Genomic DNA, 19,412 nt, shown 5'->3' on the forward strand with positions numbered 1-19,412 from the left:
TTAATACAGGTAACGAGTGGAGGACAGAGGAGCCTCTTAAAGAAGAAGTTACAGGTCTGTGAGAGCCAGAAATCTTGCTTGTTTGTAGGTGACCAAATACTTATTTTCCACCATAATTTCCAAATAAATTCATAAAAAATCCTCAAATGTGATTTTCTGCATATTTTTTTCTCATTTTGTCTGTCATAGTTGAAGTGTACCTATGATGAAAATTACAGGCCTCTCTCATCTTTTTAAGTGGGAGAACTTGCACAATTGGTGGCTGACTAAATACTTTTTTGCCCCACTGTACATGTTCGGTTGCAGTTACATTCACCTCTCTAACAATTGAAATCCCCTCCATTACCAAGGTGGGATATCAGCCTTTAGAGGAAATGGTTTGCATATTTAGTTTGTAAACGCATAACCATTGTCACGATGTGCGCTACTGGTTGAAGGCAAGTCAGGTGCAGGAGAGCAGAGATGGGTGATAATAGGTACACTTTATTCATACCCAATGAAAACAGCAAATAACGGCCAAAGTACACGAACGGTACAAATAAACAAAACACACGGGCCAAACACAGACCCGGCGCAAACCAGCCTGATGCGAACTACACGTAACAAACAAACAATTCCACACAAGAACATGGGGGGAACAGAGGAATATATATACACAATGTAATTAGGGAATGTAAACCAGGTGTGCGGGGAACAAGACAAAACAAATGGAACAATGAAAAATGGAGCGGCGATGGCTAGAAGGCCGGTGAAGTCGACCGCCGAACGTCGCCCGAATCAAGGAGAGGAGCCGACTTCGGGGGAAGTCGTGACAACCATTCTCAGATCTATCCTTTTTAGACCTTGTAGCTACAAACACAGCTGTGCTGCTTCTATAAGCTGGTATAGGAATATTTATTTTATTTAACCTTTATTTAACTAGGCAAGTCAGTTAGGAATAAATTCTTACTTACAATGACGGCCTACCAAAAGGCAGAAGACCTCCTGTGCGGACGGGCTGGGATTAAAAAATTAAGAAATAAATATATAAGTAATAAATATATAAGGACAAAACTAAAAAAGAGAGACCTAAGACAACAACATAGCAAGGCAGCAACATATGACAAGACGGCATGGTAGCAAAACAACATGGCAACATGGTGGCAAAACAACATGACAACATGGTGGCAACACAACATGACAACATGGTAGCAACACAACATGGTAGCAACACAACATGACAACATGGTAGCAAAACAACATGGCAACATGGTGGCAAAACAACATGACAACATGGTGGCAACACAACATGACAACATGGTAGCAACACAACATGGTAGCAACACAACATGACAACATGGTAGCAACACAACATGGTACCAACACAACATGACAACATGGTGGCAACACAACATGACAACATGGTGGCAACACAACATGACAACATGGTGGCAACACAACATGACAACATGGTGGCAACACAACATGACAACATGGTGGCAACACAACATGACAACATGGTAGCAACACAACATGACAACATGGTGGCAACACAACATGACAACATGGTGGCAACACAACATGACAACATGGTGGCAACACAACATGACAACATGGTGGCAACACAACATGACAACATGGTAGCAACACAACATGACAACATGGTGGCAACACAACATGACAACATGGTGGCAAAACAACATGGTAGCAACACAACATGACAACATGGTGGCAACACAACATGACAACATGGTAGCAACACAACATGACAACATGGTAGCAACACAACATGGTAGCAACACAACATGACAACATGGTAGCAACACAACATGACAACATGGTAGCAACACAACATGACAACATGGTGGCAAAACAACATGACAACATGGTGGCAAAACAACATGACAACATGGTAGCAACACAACATGACAACATGGTGGCAACACAACATGACAACATGGTGGCAAAACAACATGACAACATGGTGGCAACACAACATGACAACATGGTAGCAACACAACATGACAACATGGTGGCAACACAACATGACAACATGGTGGCAAAACAACATGACAACATGGTAGCAACACAACATGACAACATGGTAGCAACACAACATGACAACATGGTAGCAACACAACATGGTAGCAGCACAAAACATGGTATAAGCATTTTTGTGCACAGACAACAGCACAAACGGCAAGAAGGTAAAGACAACAATACATCACGCAAAGCAGCCACAACTGTCAGTAACAAATATGTTTTATGAGCAAAGCTAAAATATGTTGCTATTGTGCTTTATGTACACACTACCTTACCCATCTAGTAATCATCATTAAAAACACATCTCAGTGGCCTGTGAGATCCAGTGGTTCACTTCACATGTACAGCCTGGACTACCGGAGTCATACTCTCCTCCCTTCTCCTCCCTTCTCCTCTCCTCTCCTCTCCTCTCCTCTCCTCTCCTCTCCTCTCCTCTCCTCTCCTCTCCTCTCCTCTCCTCTCTACTCTCCTCTCTACTCTCCTCTCCTCTCTCTCCTCCCCTCTATTCTCCTCTCTCCTCTTCTTTCCTCTCTCCTCTACTCTCCTCTCCTCTCCTCTCCTCTACTCTCTCTCCTCTCCTCTCCTCTACTCTCTTCTCTCCTCTCTACTCTCCTCTCTCCTCTCTCCTCTTCTTTCCTCTCTCCTCTACTCTCTTCTCTCCTCTCTACTCTCCTCTCTCCTCTTCTTTCCTCTCTCCTCTACTCTCCTCTACTCTCCTCTGTCCTCTACTCTCCACTCCTCTACTCTCCTCTGTCCTCTACTCTCTCCTCCACTCTCATCTACTCTCCTCTCTCCTCTACTCTCTCTCCTCTGTCCTCTACTCTCCTCTCTCCTCTACTCTCTTCTCTACTCTCCTCTACTCTCTCTCCTCTCCTCTACTCTCTCTCCTCCCCTCTATTCTCCTCTCTCCTCTTCTTTCCTCTCTCCTCTACTCTCCTCTGTCCTCTACTCTCCTCTCTCCTCTACTCTCCACTCCTCTACTCTCCTCTGTCTTCTACTCTCTCCTCCTCTCTCTCCTCTACTCTCATCTCCTCTCATCTCCTCTCCTCTCCTCTCCTCTACTCTCCTCTGTCCTCTCCTCTCCTCTACTCTCTCCTCTCCTCTCCTCTCCTCTCCTCTCCTCTCCTCTCCTCTCCTCTCCTCTCCCTTCTTCTCTCCTCTCCTCTGCTTTCCTCTCCTCTCCTCTCTCTCCTCCTCTTTCCTCTGCTCTCCTCTCTCCTCTGCTCTCCTCTCTCCTTCACTCTCCTCTCTCCTCTCTCCTCTACTCTCCTCTCTCCTCTACTCTCCTCTCTCCTCTACTCTTGTCTCTCCTCTCTCCTCTGCTCTCCTCTCTCCTTAGCTCTCCTCTCTCCTCTACTCTCCTCTCTCCTCTTGTCTCTCCTCCTCTAATCTCCTCTCTCCTCTCCTCTCTCCTAAAATCTCCCCTCTCCTCCTCTCTCCTCTACTCTCCTCTTCTCTCCGCTTCTCTCCTCACTCCTCTACTCTCCTCTCTCCTCTGCTCTCCTCTCTCCTTTGCTCTCCTTTGCTCTCCTCTCTCCTGTACTCTCCACTCTCCTCTATCCTCTTCTCTTTTCACCACTCTCCTCTACTATCCATTCGCCTCACCCCTATACTCTCCTCTGCTCTCCTCTCTCCTCTCTACTCTCCTCTCCCCTCCTCTCAATTCTCCTCTATTCTCCTCTTCTTTCCTCTCTCCTCTACTCTCCGCTCCTCTCTCCACAACTCTCCTCTCCTCTCCTCTCCTCCATTCTGCTCTCTATTCCCCTCTCCCCTCCCCTTGCCTCTCTCCTCTTCTTTCCTCTCTCCTCTACTCTCCTCTCCACTCCTCTACTCTCTCTCCTCTCCTCTACTCTCCTCTCTCCTCTTCTTTCCTCTCTCCTCTACTCTCTCCTCCTCTCTCTCCTCTACTCTCATCTCCTCTCCTCTCTCCTCTACTCTCTCTCCTCTACTCTCCTCTAATCTCCTCTGTCCTCTCCTCTACTCTCCTCTCCTCTCCTCTCCTCCATTCTCCTCTCTATTCTCCCCTCCCTTCTTCTCTCCTCTCCTCTGCTTTCCTCTACTCTCCTCTCTCTCCTCCTCTTTCCTCTACTCTCCTCTCTCCTCTCCCCTATCCTCTGCTCTCCTCTCTCCTCTGCTCTCCTCTCTCCTCTACTCTTGTCTCTCCTCTCTCCTCTGCTCTCCTCTCTCCTTAGCTCTCCTCTCTCCTCTACTCTCCTCTCTCCTCTTGTCTCTCCTCTCTCCTCTACTCTCCTCTTTCATCTCCTCCTCTAATCTCCTCTCTCCTCTACTCTCCTCTCTCCTAAAATATCCCCTCTCCTCATCTCTCTCCTCCTCTCTCCTCTACTCTCCTCTTCTCTCCGCTTCTCTCCTCACTCCTCTACTCTCCTCTCTCCTCTGCTCTCCTCTCTCCTTTGCTCTCCTTTGCTCTCCTCTCTCCTGTACTCTCCACTCTCCTCTTCTCTTTTCACCACTCTCCTCTACTCTCCTCTACTATCCATTCGCCTCACCCCTATACTCTCCTCTGCTCTCCTCTCTCCTCTCTACTCTCCTCTCCCCTCCCCTCAATTCTCCTCTATTCTCCTCTTCTTTCCTCTCTTCTCTGCTTTCCTCTCTCCTCTACTCTCCGCTCCTCTCTCCACAACTCTCCTCTCCTCTCCTCCATTCTCCTCTCTATTCCCCTCTCCCCTCCCCTCGCCTCTCTCCTCTCCTCCTCTTTCCTCTACTGTCCTCTCTCCTCTGCTCTCCTCTCTCCTCTGCTCTCCTCTGCTCTCCTCTCTCCTCTGCTCTCCTCTCTCCTTTGCTCTCCTCTCTCCTTTGCTCTCCTCTCTCCTTTGCTCTCCTCTCTCCTCTACTCTCCTCTCTCCTCTACTCTCCTCTCTCCTCTAATCTCCTCTCCTCTCCTCTCCTCTCCTCTCCTCTCCTCTCTCTCTTTCTTTCTCTCCCTCCTGCTCTCTCCTCTCTCTCCTCTTCTCTCTCCTCTACTCTCCTCTCTCCTCATCTCTCTCCTCAACTCTCCTCTCTCCTCATCTCTCCTCATCTCTCTCTTCAACTCTCCTCTCTCCTCTCCTCTCCGCTTCTTTCCTGTCTCTACTCTCCTCTCTTCTCCTCTCTCCTTTCTCTCCTCTCTCCTCTACTCTCCTCTCTCCTCTACTCTCCTCTCTCCTCTTCTCTTCTCTCTTCACCACTCTCCTCTCCTCTACTCTCATCTCCTCTCCTCTCCTCTACTCTCCTCTGTCCTCTCCTCTCTCCTCTCCTCTCCTCTCCTCTCCTCTCCTCTCCTCTCCTCTCCTCTCCTCTCCTCTCCTCTCCTCTCCTCTCCTCTCCTCTCCCTTCTTCTCTCCTCTCCTCTGCTTTCCTCTACTCTCCTCTCTCTCCTCCTCTTTCCTCTGCTCTCCTCTCTCCTCTGCTCTCCTCTCTCCTCTGCTCTCCTCTCTCCTTCACTCTCCTCTCTCCTCTACTCTCCTCTCTCCTCTACTCTCCTCTCTCCTCTCTCCTCTCTCCTCTGCTCTCCTCTCTCCTCTGCTCTCCTCTCTCCTTAGCTCTCCTCTCTCCTCTACTCTCCTCTCTCCTCTTGTCTCTCCTCCTCTAATCTCCTCTCTCCTCTACTCTCCTCTCTCCTAAAATCTCCCCTCTCCTCCTCTCTCCTCTACTCTCCTCTTCTCTCCGCTTCTCTCCTCACTCCTCTACTCTCCTCTCTCCTCTGCTCTCCTCTCTCCTTTGCTCTCCTTTGCTCTCCTCTCTCCTGTACTCTCCACTCTCCTCTCTCCTCTTCTCTTTTCACCACTCTCCTCTACTATCCATTCGCCTCACCCCTATACTCTCCTCTGCTCTCCTCTCTCCTCTCTACTCTCCTCTCCCCTCCTCTCAATTCTCCTCTATTCTCCTCTTCTTTCCTCTCTCCTCTACTCTCCGCTCCTCTCTCCACAACTCTCCTCTCCTCTCCTCTCCTCCATTCTGCTCTCTATTCCCCTCTCCCCTCCCCTTGCCTCTCTCCTCTTCTTTCCTCTCTCCTCTACTCTCCTCTCCACTCCTCTACTCTCTCTCCTCTCCTCTACTCTCCTCTCTCCTCTTCTTTCCTCTCTCCTCTACTCTCTACTCTCCTCTCTCCTCTCCACTCTGCTCTCCTCTCTCCTTTGCTCTCCTTTGCTCTCCTCTCTCCTGTACTCTCCACTCTCCTCTCTCCTCTTCTCTTTTCACCACTCTCCTCTACTATCCATTCGCCTCACCCCTATACTCTCCTCTGCTCTCCTCTCTCCTCTCTACTCTCCTCTCCCCTCCTCTCAATTCTCCTCTATTCTCCTCTTCTTTCCTCTCTCCTCTACTCTCCGCTCCTCTCTCCACAACTCTCCTCTCCTCTCCTCTCCTCCATTCTGCTCTCTATTCCCCTCTCCCCTCCCCTTGCCTCTCTCCTCTTCTTTCCTCTCTCCTCTACTCTCCTCTCCACTCCTCTACTCTCTCTCCTCTCCTCTACTCTCCTCTCTCCTCTTCTTTCCTCTCTCCTCTACTCTCTACTCTCCTCTCTCCTCTCCTCTCCTCTCTCCTCTCCACTCCTCTACTCTCCTCTGTCCTCTACTCTCTCCTCCACTCTCATCTACTCTCCTCTCTCCTCTACTCTCTCTCCTCTATTCTCCTCGAGTCTCCTCTGTCCTCTACTCTCCTCTCTACTCTCTTCTCTCCTCTCTACTCTCCTCTACTCTCTCCTCTCCTCTACTCTCTCTCCTCCCCTCTATTCTCCTCGCTCCTCTTCTTTCCTCTCTCCTCTACTCTCCTCTACTCTCCTCTGTCCTCTACTCTCCTCTCTCCTCTACTCTCCACTCCTCTACTCTCCTCTGTCTTCTACTCTCTCCTCCTCTCTCTCCTCTACTCTCATCTCCTCTCCTCTCTCCTCTACTCTCTCTCCTCTACTCTCCTCTACTCTCCTCTGTCCTCTCCTATACTCTCCTCTCCTCTCCTCTCCTCCATTCTCCTCTCTATTCTCCCCTCCCTTCTTCTCTCCTCTCCTCTGCTTTCCTCTACTCTCCTCTCTCTCCTCCTCTTTCCTCTACTCTCCTCTCTCCTCTCCCCTATCCTCTGCTCTCCTCTCTCCTCTGCTCTCCTCTCTCCTCTACTCTCCTCTCTCCTCTTGTCTCTCCTCTCTCCTCTACTCTCCTCTTTCATCTCCTCCTCTAATCTCCTCTCTCCTCTACTCTCCTCTCTCCTAAAATCTCCCCTCTCCTCATCTCTCTCCTCCTCTCTCCTCTTCTCTCCGCTTCTCTCCTCACTCCTCTACTCTCCTCTCTCCTCTGCTCTCCTCTCTCCTTTGCTCTCCTTTGCTCTCCTCTCTCCTGTACTCTCCACTCTCCTCTTCTCTTTTCACCACTCTCCTCTACTCTCCTCTACTATCCATTCGCCTCACCCCTATACTCTCCTCTTCTCTCCTCTCTCCTCTCTACTCTCCTCTCCCCTCCCCTCAATTCTCCTCTATTCTCCTCTTCTTTCCTCTCTTCTCTGCTTTCCTCTCTCCTCTACTCTCCGCTCCTCTCTCCACAACTCTCCTCTCCTCTCCTCCATTCTCCTCTCTATTCCCCTCTCCCCTCCCCTCGCCTCTCTCCTCTCCTCCTCTTTCCTCTACTGTCCTCTCTCCTCTGCTCTCCTCTCTCCTCTGCTCTCCTCTGCTCTCCTCTCTCCTCTGCTCTCCTCTCTCCTTTGCTCTCCTCTCTCCTTTGCTCTCCTCTCTCCTTTGCTCTCCTCTCTCCTCTACTCTCCTCTCCTCTCTCCTCTCCTCTCCTCTCCTCTCCTCTCCTCTCCTCTCCTCTCCTCTCCTCTCCTCTCCTCTCCTCTCCTCTCCTCTCTCTCTTTCTTTCTCTCCCTCCTGCTCTCTCCTCTCTCTCCTCTCTCCTCTACTCTCCTCTCTCCTCATCTCTCTCCTCAACTCTCCTCTCTCCTCATCTCTCCTCATCTCTCTCTTCAACTCTCCTCTCTCCTCTCCTCTCCGCTTCTTTCCTGTCTCCTCTACTCTCCTCTCTTCTCCTCTCTCCTTTGCTCTCCTCTCTCCTCTACTCTCCTCTCTCCTCTACTCTCCTCTCTCCTCTACTCTCCTCTCTCCTCTTCTCTTCTCTCTTCACCACTCTCCTCTCCTCTACTCTCCTTTCCTCTCCACTACTCTCCTCTACTCTCCTCTCCTCTCTCCTCTCCCCTGCTCTCTACTCTCTCCTCTACTCTCTCCTCTCCTCTACTCTACTCTCTCCTCTCCTCTACTCTCCCCTCTCCTCTCCTCTCTCCTCTCCTCTATTCTCCTCCTCTCCTCTCCACTCTCCTCTCTACTCTCTTCTCCACTCTACTCTCCCATCTCCTCTACTCTACTCTCCACTCCTCTCTCCTCTACTCTCCTCTACTATATACTCCTCTTTCCTCTACTCTCCACTCTCCTTTCCTCTCTCCTACTCTCCTCTCTCCCCTCTTTTCCTCTCCTCCACTCTCCTCTCCTCTACTCTCTCCTCTCCTCTCCTCTCTCCTATCCTCCTATCCTTTTTGCTCTACTCTCCTCATCTCTCTCCTCCCCTCTACTCTCCTCTCTCCTCTCTCCTCTTCTACTCTCCTCTCTCCCCTCTCCTCTCTCCTCTCTCCTCTACCCTTTTCTCTCCTCTCCTCTACTTTCATCTCTCCTCTACTCTCCTCTCTCCTCTACTCTCTCCTCCTCTCTCCTCTGCTCTCCTCTACTCTCCTCTCCTCTATTCTCCTCTGCTCTCCTCTCTCCTCTCTACTCTCCTCTCCCCTCAATTCTCCTCTATTCTCCTCTTCTTTCCTCTCTTCTCTGCTTTCCTCTCTCCTCTACTCTCCGCTCCTCTCTCCACAACTCTCCTCTCCTCTCCTCCATTCTCCTCTCTATTCCCCTCTCCTCGCCTCTCTCCTCACCTCTGCTTTCCTCTACTCTCCTCTCTCCTCCTCTACTGTCCTCTCTCCTCTGCTCTCCTCTCTCCTTTGCTCTCCTGTCTCCTCTACTCTCCTCTAATCTCCTCTCTCCTCTCCTCTCTCTTTCTTTCTCTCCCTCCTGCTCTCTCCTCTCTCTCCTCTTCTCTCTCCTCTACTCTCCTCTCTCCTATCCTTTTTGCTCTACTCTCCTCATCTCTCTCCTCCCTTTTACTCTCCTCTCTCCTCTCTCCTCTTCTACTCTCCTCTCTCCTCTACCCTTTTCTCTCCTCTCCTCTAATCTCCTCTACTTTCATCTCTCCTCTACTCTCCTCTCTCCTCTACTCTCTCCTCCTCTCTCCTCTGCTCTCCTCTGCTCTCCTCTACTCTATTCTCCTCTGCTCTCCTCTCTCCTCTCTACTCTCCTCTCCCCTCAATTCTCCTCTATTCTCCTCTTTTTTCCTCTCTTCTCTGCTTTCCTCTCTCCTCTACTCTCCGCTAATCTCTCCACAACTCTCCTCTCCTCTCCTCCATTCTCCTCTCTATTCCCCTCTCCTCGCCTCTCTCCTCTCCTCTGTTTTCCTCTACTCTCCTCTCTCTCCTCTACTGTCCTCTCTCCTCTGCTCTCCTCTCTCCTTTGCTCTCCTCTCTCCTCTACTCTCCTCTCTCCTCTACTCTCGTCTCTCCTCTACTCTCGTCTCTCCTCTACTCTTGTCTCTCCTCTCTCCTTCGCTCTCCTCTCCTCTCCTCTCTCCTCTACTCTCCTCTTTTATCTCCTCCTCTAATCTCCTCTCTCCTCTCCTCTCCTCTCTCTCTTTCTTTCTCTCCCTCCTGCTCTCTCCTCTCTCTCCTCTTCTCTCTCCTCTACTCTCCTCTACTCTCCTCTCTCCTCATCTCTCTCCTCAACTTTCCTGTACTCTCCTCTCCTCTCCTCTCCTCTCTCTCTTTCTTTCTCTCCCTCCTGCTCTCTCCTCTCTCTCCTCTTCAACTCTCCTCTACTCTCCTCTTCTCTCCTCTTCTCTGCTCTCTCCTCTCCTCTTCGCTTCTTTCCTGTCTCCTCTACTCTCCTCTCTCCTCTCCTCTCCTCTCTCCTTTGCTCTCCTCTACTCTAATCTCTCCTCTACTCTCCACTCTCCTCTCCTCTCTTCACCACTCTCCTCTCCTCTCCTCTCCTCTCCTCTACTCTCCTCTCCTCTCTCCTCTCCTCTCCTCTCCTCTGCTCTCTACTCTCTCCTCTCCTCTCCCCTCTCCTCTCCTCTCCTCTCCTCTCCTCTATTCTCCTCCTCTCCACTCTCCTCTCTCCTCTCTTCTCTACTCTACTCTCCCATCTCCTCTCCTCTCTCCTCTACTCTCCACTCCTCTCTCCACTACTCTCCTCTACCCTCATCTCTCCTCCTCACTCCTCCTCTCTCCACATACTCTGTTATACTCTCCTCTCTCCTCTACTCTCCTCTACTATATACTCCTCTTTCCTCTACTCTCCACTCTCCTTTCCTCTCTCCTACTCTCCTCTCTCCCCTCTTTTCCTCTCCTCTACTCTCCTCTCCTCTACTCTCTCCTCTCTCCTATCCTCCTATCCTTTTTGCTCTACTCTCCTCATCTCTCTCCTCCCCTCTACTCTCCTCTCTCCTCTCTCCCCTCTTCTCCTCTCCTCTCTCCTCTACCCTTTTCTCTCCTCTCCTCTAATCTCCTCTCTCCTCTACTTTCATCTCTCCTCTACTCTCCTCTCTCCTCTACTCTCTCCTCCTCTCTCCTCTACGCTCCTCTCTCCTCTACGCTCCTCTCTCCTCTACGCTCCTCTCTCCTCTACTCTATTCTCCTCTGCTCTCCTCTCTCCTGCTCTACTCTTCTCTCTCCTCTCGTTTTGTCTCCCCTCTTCTCTTCTTTTCTCTTCTCTCTCTTCTCCTCTCTACTCTTCTCTCTCATCTCTCCTCTTCTCTTATCTCTCCTCTACTATTTTCTCCTCCTCTCTCCTCTACTCTCCTCTACTATTTTCTCCTCTCTCCTCCTCTCTCCTCTACTCTGTTCTACTCTCCTCTCATCTCCTCTGCTCTCTTCTCTTTCCTCTCCTCTGCTCTCTACTGTACTCTCTTCTCATCTGCCCTGCTCTCTTCTCCTCTCTCCTCTCTCCTTCTCTATTTCTTTCTCTGCTCAGCAACAGAAACACAGAAGTGGTCTGAGCTGAAATAACCACTGAAAGAAGGACCAGTTGCAGACATAAATACAGTGGGGCAAAAAGTATTTAGTCAGCCACCAATTGTGCAAGTTCTCCCACTTAAAAAGATGAGAGAGGCCTGTAATTTTCATCATAGGTACACTTCAACAGACAAAATTAGAAAAAAAAATCCAGAAAATCACATTGTAGGATTTTTTATGAATTTATTTGCAAATTATGGTGGAAAAGGGGACTGGTGGTGTTACAGCTTGTTACATTGAACTCAGATCATACTGTCTCTGTGTTGGGGTTAGACACTTGTTCAGAGGACTGGTGGTAGTGCAGCTTGTTACATTGAACTCAGATCATACTGTCTCTGTGTTGGGGTATATAATATATATAATATAATGACAATGATGTAGGCTGTGTAGCGGTTAGCGGTTATGATATGAAGGTTTGGCTTGGAAAGGTTTAGTTGCCTGGTCACAGACAGCTGATGTGTTTTGCACTGGATCCCACAAATGAAGGGAAAAGGTGAGAGGAGGAGAGTGTTGATGTGAGAAGGAATTAACAAGCAAAGTGATCATGCTGTTTGTTTATGGCTACGAGGAAATTGACCTGTATTTGCATGTGATCAGGGGTTTATTCATTCTAGTATCATGTAGTAGCCTAAACGTATCAATGTTACACTGAGCTGGGTGACTGGAATATGAATGACAGTCATCCAAGTAAACGGCACCGATCCCCACTTGAATATGAGCACATTAATGCCATATCCCTGCATCACTAATACATTCTCTCATACATGTGAAGAAGGCCTTCAACTGCTGGTGAGCTGGAGGATTCTCACCAAGGTGTCAGAAACTAGATAAAAACATGACCACGTTGAGGAAGTGATGCTCTAGTGGTGAGTAGAGATGCTGCTGTATGGTGAGAAACTCATAGTGCTGAGACACTCTGACAGAGGAGAAACTTGTAGTGCTGAGACACTCTGACAGAGGAGAAACTTGTAGTGCTGAGACACTCTGACAGAGGAGAAACTTGTAGTGCTGAGACACTCTGACAGAGGAGAAACTTGTAGTGCTGAGACACTCTGACAGAGGAGAAACTCATAGTGCTGAGACACTCTGACAGAGGAGAAACTTGTAGTGCTGAGACACTCTGACAGAGGAGAAACTTGTAGTGCTGAGACACTCTGACAGAGGAGAAACTCATAGTGCTGAGACACTCTGACAGAGGAGAAACTTGTAGTGCTGAGACACACTGACAGAGGAGAAACTTGTAGTGCTGAGACACACTGACAGAGGAGAAACTTGTAGTGCTGAGACACACTGACAGAGGATAAACTTGTAGTGCTGAGACACTGACAGAGGAGAAACTCATAGTGCTGAGACACTCTGACAGAGGAGAAACTTGTAGTGCTGAGACACACTGACAGAGGAGAAACTCATAGTGCTGAGACACTCTGACAGAGGAGAGACAGGAACAGAGGAGAGAGAGAGAGGATCATGGCTGACGTCCATCATTCATTTTGGGGACTGCTTGTGACCGTTTTGTACCTGCTAACAGGTAAGACAGAGGAGAGAGAGTAAGAATATGTCATTAGAGATCATAAAACATATTTATTTCACACGGCCAAACTAGTTCAGTTTACATTTTACTAATATAATGATGACATTTCTGTCGTGTATCTGTTTACTCTTATCTTCACTATTGTATAATAGACAGTATATTACACTATTATTCACACTGAAGAATATCAATAAGAATACCTATGAAATATAATGTAATCTGTATTACCAGTTAATAATTATCTGATGTCATACTCCTTCCAGGTGTCAGTGGAGAAACTATGTTCTCCAGAGTGAAAATAATGACCTGATGTTATGTTCTTGTCAGGTGTCAGTGGAGAAACTGTCCCCCACATCACCACAAGGAAATTACGCTATGGTGATAGAGAAACTTCCCTCTTGGCACACACTGGATGAATCAACATTGTTTCCACAATATTTCAACAAAATTGCATTGACCCAATGTGGAATAGACATTGAATTGACGTATGTGCCCAGTGAGTAGTGTATGGTGAGAAACTTGTTGTGCAGAGACACTCCGACAGAGAGAGAAGCAAAGGAGAGAGTGAGGGAGAGGACAATGGTTAAAATGGCTGTTTTGGGACTGCTTGGGTCCCTTTTATATCTGCTAACAGGTGAGACCAGTGCGATATTTAGAGAATAACATGCAAACTATCCATCTCAGAAAACAATATATATATTCTTATTGTAGAATTTCTTTGGTTGAGTAAACATTTTTGTTGTGACATTCGGTGGATATGGTGACTCCATTTATGTGAAAAGCATACCTTTTAAGTATATTAATGGTAGCCATCTCTATTCTAATCTGTATTCAAAATAATGACCTGATATTATGTTCTTGTCAGGTGTCAGTGGAGAAACTCTCTCTATGTTCTCCATAGTGGGAGATGATGTCAGTCTGCCGTGTAACAATGTGGTTAATCCAGACTGTTCCTCAACTATATGGACCTATAACAGAGATGCATCTACTGGTACTATTGAAGAAGTTGCATATGGGAAGATCAAAGTAGAGATGACAGAGAGAGCTGACAGACTGAGTTTAGGGTCTGACTGTTCTCTACATGTTAGTGATGTCAGAGCTGAGGATGCTGGACTCTACACTTGTCGACAGTTCCTTACAGAGACTGGACCACCACAAGGAGAGGATGCTCATGTTCTTCTGTCTGTTCTAACTAGTGAGTATTACTGTTTAAATGTCACTGTGTACAAGTGTGTTGTTAATTATCATATGCTATGTGAAACAGCCAACAAGTACTGTATACCTTTGTCTCTTTCTCAGTCTCCTCTACCACACCAGTGACAGATCTGAAGCCTAATGTACATATGACGTTACGGTGTTCTCTGCTCACCTATGAGGGACATGAAAGGTACAACCCAGGAGTTAGTCTCAGCTTGGTGCCTGAAACAGGTACTAATGCCCAGGTCACACAATATTCTCCCTGTGACATCACTCTGACTGTGACACTCCAGAGGGAGGACAACAACAGGAAGTGGACGTGCACGCTGACTGAAAAGGGAAACGTGAAGATCTCCATTGACTTCACCTCCACATTCTCAGGTATGTGTTCTTGTTATGCTCCTAGAATATGAATAAGTTCACAAGATCTGTGATGATATTAAAGTTGAATATCAATCCTGATTCATTCTCCTGATATAATATTAGTGATTAATGATTCATTTGATATGAAACCTACTGCTGTGTCTGATGATGATGATGATGATGATGATGGGTTATTTAAATACACTAAAAGAGGATGTTCTACTGAATTAGATATTAAAGACAAGAGCACTGATAGTGATGATGTCATCTCTACTGTCCCAGGTAAAATAGTCCCATCTGTATGATGTGTGAACTGGGTACTGGGTACTGGGTACTGGGTTTTCCCATGCTGTGTCAGGGTTTGAGACTGGGTCCAGAAAGACACTTGATTTGATGTTTTTCAGACAGTTCTGATGTAACTACTCTAATTCCCATCAAGACAACCAGCAGTACTCCACAACAGTATAAGACTGGTCATGTAAAAACAGCCCCAAACATATTGATAGGAAGTACTGCTTGTCTAGTGCTCTAGAGAATGGAGTAGAGAAAGATGTAACAGATTGCAGTAAAGAACTCTACAGGCAACACAGAGTCAGTGGATCCATACTGTACTGTGATGTCACCATTATTCACCAATGACAAGTGGTCACTCTGTGTTCCACTACTGTAGGACGACCCACACCCCAAAGTGGCATTTCTCTCTCTCTCTCTCGTGAAACCGTTACTTTTATTTAGAATTCCAATCTCATGACAACTATTTCATCGTAGTCAGCTAAATGACTAATAATTGTTGCACATGGTTCAACCATATTCTCTTGCATATTACTTTTTAATCATGTGGAGTCAGATATACATTTTAATAGGCTAATTTCATGGTCTAATTACAAGTTGCGTGTGATGTATATATAATATACTGTATATACACTATTGAAATATGTCTGTCCACCACACTACTATCCAGGAAGTACAGCTTCTACTGCAAGACCAGCCTTGTCAACCACCTCCCCATCTTCTGCTGGTATTGTATTTAATACTGTTTCCCTTCTCAGTTCTATGGTAGACAGTATGAGTGGTACAGCATGGGGCCAAAGTCAGATGTACTACCTTGGTCAACACAAAGCATGCATTTGTACATGAAACTAAACTTTCATGTTCCATTTTATAACTTGGCTGTGGTGCCGTTCACACTTCTCTCTTCCTGTATGAATTTCTGCTTCTCTGTGATGCCAAATACCAACACTCCAGGTTTAAGGTGTTATATAACCTTTCAATTATTTAGTGGATGGCGTGAACAATCATAATCCATTAAACACAAATTAAAATGCTGAATTAGATCTTTGTTGTTCAGACAGAGACGAAGTTGTATAGGGGTTTGGCTGATGGATATTGGTCTTCAAACTTTACTTTAAATCAATCTAAATGATTGACTGTGTTTAATCACTGTCTGTCTCATTGTCCAGGTACCAGTAATGTTGTTAAGTTGCCCATCAGTCACATCATGCTCTTTGTGACACTGACCATCATGGCTGCCATAGTCACTATTCACACAAGGAGGAACCGCCCACCCAAGGCTCTGCCCCAACAAGCAGGTGAGTCACAGGCATTGGTCCAGTTCCATTTAGGTTCCTAACTCCTCCCACAACATCAGAGTTCACAGATCTGATAGGACTGTATAGACCTAAACATTATGAATGGTTCCATCAATCTATAGAACACATGGAACAAACAACACATTACATTCACATTCTGATCTTCAGATGTGTGAACTGAAATGGAATCAGGTCATAAATAGTCATTGAATATTCTCATCTTGTTCCTCTAATCCTATTAATTAGTTCATCTTTATGGTCTGCTATAGAATGAATGGTGAGACATGTTGTTTTGTTCTCTGTATAGAAGAAGCCTCTGGTATTGAGGTTCATGTCCTGGAGGAATGACCCCTTGTTCCTCACTCTTCTCCCTGTGCTGGACTAAGACTTTCAAACTGTCTGTAGCTTTATTGATTCAGTAACAGAGGACATTATAAATTATATTATAAAGTTGATGTTTATATATTTTAGTGCATAGTGTGGAAAATGTATTAATTCGTAGTTGTGTTCTTATATTATAGTATCTTTTTATACACCTTTATGTAGTAGGGATTCAAATATCAGCAAACCTTGGCTGATGTGTTTAATTTTTTCTGTCCATTGTTAATGACTTCAGCATGGAGAAATTCCTTGGTATTGTTTAATTAATAATTTGTGCCCTAAGCAGACTTAAACTGAGCACAATGCTTCTTCTAAAATGTATATTAATTACTAAAACTGTTTTTAAATAAACTAATAAAAATACAGTATTTCAAACTGCTACAGGTGTTTTTCAGGCTACCCTTCCACAATGTCAGGTAAAGCATGAATACATTGACCTTATTTCATTTACAACCTTCTTCTAGTCAGCAGCAAAGATAGATGTGTCTGTCCTCTTTCTCAAAGCCTACTCAGAATTTCTATGACAAAATAAAGAATTTTAAGCACTTGAAGGCCTTGCTTACCATAGCCACCAGTTCTTCCCGTTGACGTTGCAAATGACTTTAGCCTACGTTGCAAATGACTTTAGCCTAGTCACAGACTACTCCATTTATCACCTTTACCTGCAGCAGAGTTTCTTGCCAGGCGTAGTGGTGCTGCCTGTAATCCAAACATCTGGAGGCTGTATCACGCTACGTTAAACAGGTGTCCACATCAAGTTTGGTATCGGTATGACCACCAGGTTGTCTAAGGAGGGGTGCACCGGCCCAGGTCAGAAATGAAGCAGGTCAAAGCCCCTGTCCATTAGTGGTTTAGCGTCTGTGACAAGATGCTACAGTGCAGCCTTGGCAAGACATTGAAACACAATCTTTGATTTTCATTTAGTTTCAGAATAAATATTCTGCTTCATTGTGGCAGCTGCCTCTTAGTGGAACAAAATGAAAAGATATTCAATACGGAAAGAGAGAACTAGGCTATAGCTTAGCTAGCAGGGTGTAACACAGACGCTGGGAGACGAGAAGCAAGAAGTAACGATGGTGACAGGTGTGCGCCATTATCACCACACTGGCAACAACGAGCGCCGGAGAGGGGGAGCGGGAGTAAACGTGACACAGGGAGTATATCTCACAGTTGAGAATTATACTGCCTCCTACTGGCGAAGACAGTAAATTACTGAATTAAACCCCAACAGGTAATACAATGTTATGGAACTCTTTGAAAGGAGTTAATCAGTTCTGACTTACTTTAGTCAAAATCATTTTCAACATGAGTAATGAAGGAAAAAAACTGTTATCAGCAAAGCTCAAATATGTTTTTCTAAGAAGCTGCTATTGTGCTACATAAAAGAAAATAACAGAGGCATAGGTCATCGCATCTTCACCTTGGACCAACAGAGACAAGACGCACAAGGTCACACCAAAGTAAAGGCTGTAAACAGTGTATAGGAGGGAGAGTGATACTATTACAATATGTTCAGTATAGCTTCACTTACATCAACTCTCCGAGGAGGATTTTGATTGAATGGAGGCATAGGTGATTCTGTCAGCAGGTTGACTCTACAAGGGTCAGAATTGTTATTGAAACGTGAATCATTGAAACTGGACATTAGTCTGATTGCAGGATAACAACTGGGTCAAATTATGTTTCATATTAATCATGTTTCAACTTCCATTAGGATATTGATGCACTAACCTTGTTCTCATTGGTTGGTGGGGTGGAGTGGTTTACTGCATTCAGACCCTTCATACATTAATAACAAAGGTAATGGATTCAAAACAATATAATTATAGTGGAACCTCTTAGTTATTTTACTACAATAGTATAATACACGAACTGTTTAGTCACAGTGTGTCAATGACATGTTTATGTTACTCACAATGCTCACAATCAGTTGATTCTCTGAAAAGAACAAATAACTGAATAATTGATACAGTGGACCAACTGTCTCCATGTGTATTACTGTGTTATTATTGCACTCCATTAAAGTCAAAGAAAAATGATGAATGTCAGTATGTACATGTTCTCCTTCTGCGTACTATAAAGACAACACACAACTGCTCCCACAGCCACTCCTACAGTCACAGGGAGGATCTGGTTAAGTGGAGAACCTGAAAGGACCAGGAAGAGGATGGTGGTCTGGTTTAGTGGGGGAGAACCAGCCAGGACCAGGGAGAGGATGAGGTCTAGTTTAGTGGGGGACCTGGCAGGACGAGAGAGGGGATGAGGGGTGGTTTAGTATGGGACCTGGCAGGACCAGAGAGGGGATGGGGTCTGGTTTAGTGGGGGACTCAACAGGACCAGAGAGGGGATGGAGGGCTGGTTTAGTGGGGGACCTGACAGGACCAGAGAGGGGATGGAGGGCTGGTTTAGTGGGGGACCTGACAGGACCAGAGGGGATGGAGGGCTGGTTTGGTGGGGGACCTGACAAGACCAGAGGGGATGGGGGTATATTTTGTCAAGGAGAACCAGCCAGGACCGGGGAGGGGGTCTAGTTTAGTGGAGGAGAACCAGCCAGGACCAGGGAGAGGATGAGGTCTAGTTTAGTGGAAGAGAACCAGCCAGGACCAGAGAGAGGATGATGGTCTGGTTTAGTGGAAGAGAACCAGCCAGGACCAGAGAGAGGATGAGGTCTAGTTTAGTGGGGGACCTGGCAGGACGAGAGAGGGGATGAGGGGTGGTTTAGTATGGGACCTGGCAGGACCAGAGAGGGGATGGGGTCTGGTTTAGTGGGGGACTCAACAGGACCAGAGAGGGGATGGAGGGCTGGTTTAGTGGGGGACCTGACAGGACCAGAGAGGGGATGGAGGGCTGGTTTAGTGGGGGACCTGACAGGACCAGAGGGGATGGGGGTATATTTTGTCAAGGAGAACCAGCCAGGACCGGGGAGGGGGTCTAGTTTAGTGGAGGAGAACCAGTCAGGACCAGAGGGGATGGAGTGCTGGTTTAGTGGGGGACCTGACAGGACCAGAGAGGGGATGGGGTCTGGTTTAGTTGGGGACCTGACAGGACAAGAGAGGGGATAGAGGGCTGGTTTAGTGGGGAACCTGACAGGACCAGAGTGGGGATGGAGGATCTGGTTTAGTGGTGGTCCTGACAGGACCAGAGAGGGGATAGAGGGCTGGTTTAGTGGGGAACCTGACAGGACCAGAGTGGGGTTGGAGGATCTGGTTTAGTGGTGGTCCTGACAGGACCAGAGAGGGGATGGG

At 46.8% G+C, this 19,412-nt stretch overlaps 1 protein-coding gene across 1 annotated transcript; it reads left to right on the forward strand.

Moving 5' to 3' along the window:
* The first annotated feature begins 13,172 nt into the window (after window positions 1-13,172).
* LOC120035383 lies at window positions 13,173-16,718 on the forward strand. The gene is made up of 4 exons (XM_038982150.1): window positions 13,173-13,271; window positions 13,503-13,832; window positions 15,658-15,786; window positions 16,094-16,718. The coding sequence occupies exons 1-4, from the start codon at window positions 13,217-13,219 to the stop codon at window positions 16,132-16,134; spliced, it is 555 nt and encodes a 184-aa protein (XP_038838078.1). The 5' UTR covers window positions 13,173-13,216; the 3' UTR covers window positions 16,135-16,718.
* Window positions 16,719-19,412: the final 2,694 nt, after the last annotated feature.

This window comes from Salvelinus namaycush, unplaced genomic scaffold (assembly GCF_016432855.1).
Source record: "Salvelinus namaycush isolate Seneca unplaced genomic scaffold, SaNama_1.0 Scaffold1048, whole genome shotgun sequence".
NCBI classification, from domain to species: domain Eukaryota; kingdom Metazoa; phylum Chordata; class Actinopteri; order Salmoniformes; family Salmonidae; genus Salvelinus; species Salvelinus namaycush.